We start from the raw sequence: 1373 nt of genomic DNA, 5'->3' as shown, positions 1-1373 counted from the left end.
GAGTTTTCGATTACAGCAGATGGTTCATTTTCTCGTCGTTCCGTTTATTCTCCACTTTTGTCAATAAGCGACACCCCCCCTCCCCCCCCCCAAACACAAAATGAGGTATTTGTGAACATGAGCTTAAATAATTTCTCCCTCAGGACATTGGATTAGCAATCAGTACATTAATATTAGGAAAGTAAAGTTCGTTTTTGTTCTAAGACTCCCTCCCTCTCTCCCTCTCTTTAATAATAATAATATAATGCTGATGCTGTTGCCTGCTGCTGCTGATGATGATGATATAATAATAATGAATAGCATTTGTATGTGCAAAGTCTTTGAAGTTTACATTCTAAATTATTACCCAGCAGACCCTAGAATACCCAAGGGCATTCTCGGCTTCCCGGGAAGCATACATTAAAACTGCAGACTTCAATTGTGTCCAGACGCGGTGGAATCAGGTGCTCGTCATATTTTGTGTGCATGGTGTCGTCTTAAAGTTTGTTCATTTGCCTTGCTTTCGATGAAGAAATGCAGTTGAAAGTCGCCTGGTTTCAGAGTAAATTTATTGATAAAATGATCATCAAAGTTTGGTGATTTCCGTAGCTTGAGTGTCCTTTTTTGTTCTGTTAATCAATGTGTTTCGGTAAAAATCCACTCAGAAATTAGACTATAAATGGACACAATAGGTCGTGACCTCAGTGCCTTCTTGTCGAATCTCTATTTTTAATAACACTGCAAACAGTTCATAACAAGGAATGAGCTTAAGAAGTCGTCACGTTTTCACTGTTAACAGATGGAGATACGACAAGAAAGCACAAAGGTGCCGAGGTGTTGAGTGAAGCAACTCAAATTCGATCAAAACATTGCTGAACCTTTCTTTGATTTCATTGTTTTGGAGAGCACCTGATTTCACCACGATGCCTCCCTCACATATCCTCAGATGCTTGCGGTGTTGGATCTGTGCAACTTGTTCCTGGCCTGGCCGACGCTTCTCGCGATCACCCTGCACCCCTATTGCCCGAGCTTCATGGCAGCCTGTGTGTTCACGTCCTATGTCGCCCTGGGTACAGCCATCACCTCAGGATGTGTCCTGGTCATCATCGCTGTGGACAGGTCAGTGACCTCTGGGTGGTCGGTTCTCTTGGGTCTTCTGGGAAAATAATAGTTGTAAAACGAATATAGCATGATGTAGAGCGTGAATATGCGCTGTAAAATGATGCACTAGTTGTTGTTGTTGCTGTCGTTGCCGTTATTGTTGTCGTTGTTGTTGTTGTTGTTGTTGTTGTTGTTGTTGTTGTTGTTGTCGTTGTTGTTGTTGTTGTTGTTGTTGTTGTTGTTGTTGCTTCTTTTTCTTCTTCTTCTTCTTCTTCTTCTTCTTCTTCTTCTTC

At 41.7% G+C, this 1373-nt stretch overlaps 1 protein-coding gene across 1 annotated transcript in view; it reads left to right on the top strand.

Annotated features, from left to right (window-relative positions):
* The window catches only part of LOC101854403 (somatostatin receptor type 2), a 76637-nt gene that overhangs the window by 69750 nt on the left and 5514 nt on the right, over positions 1 to 1373 (top strand). Inside the window, exon 3 of the mRNA XM_005095603.3 lies at positions 926 to 1098. Within this exon, the coding sequence (XP_005095660.1) occupies positions 926 to 1098 (173 nt within the window). The remainder of the gene's footprint in view (positions 1 to 925; positions 1099 to 1373) is intronic.

Source organism: Aplysia californica, unplaced genomic scaffold (assembly GCF_000002075.1).
Source record: "Aplysia californica isolate F4 #8 unplaced genomic scaffold, AplCal3.0 scaffold00108, whole genome shotgun sequence".
Lineage (NCBI taxonomy): Eukaryota > Metazoa > Mollusca > Gastropoda > Aplysiida > Aplysiidae > Aplysia > Aplysia californica.
The sequence above is the reverse complement of the archived record's forward strand: the minus strand, read 5'-3'. Positions and strand labels throughout refer to the sequence as shown.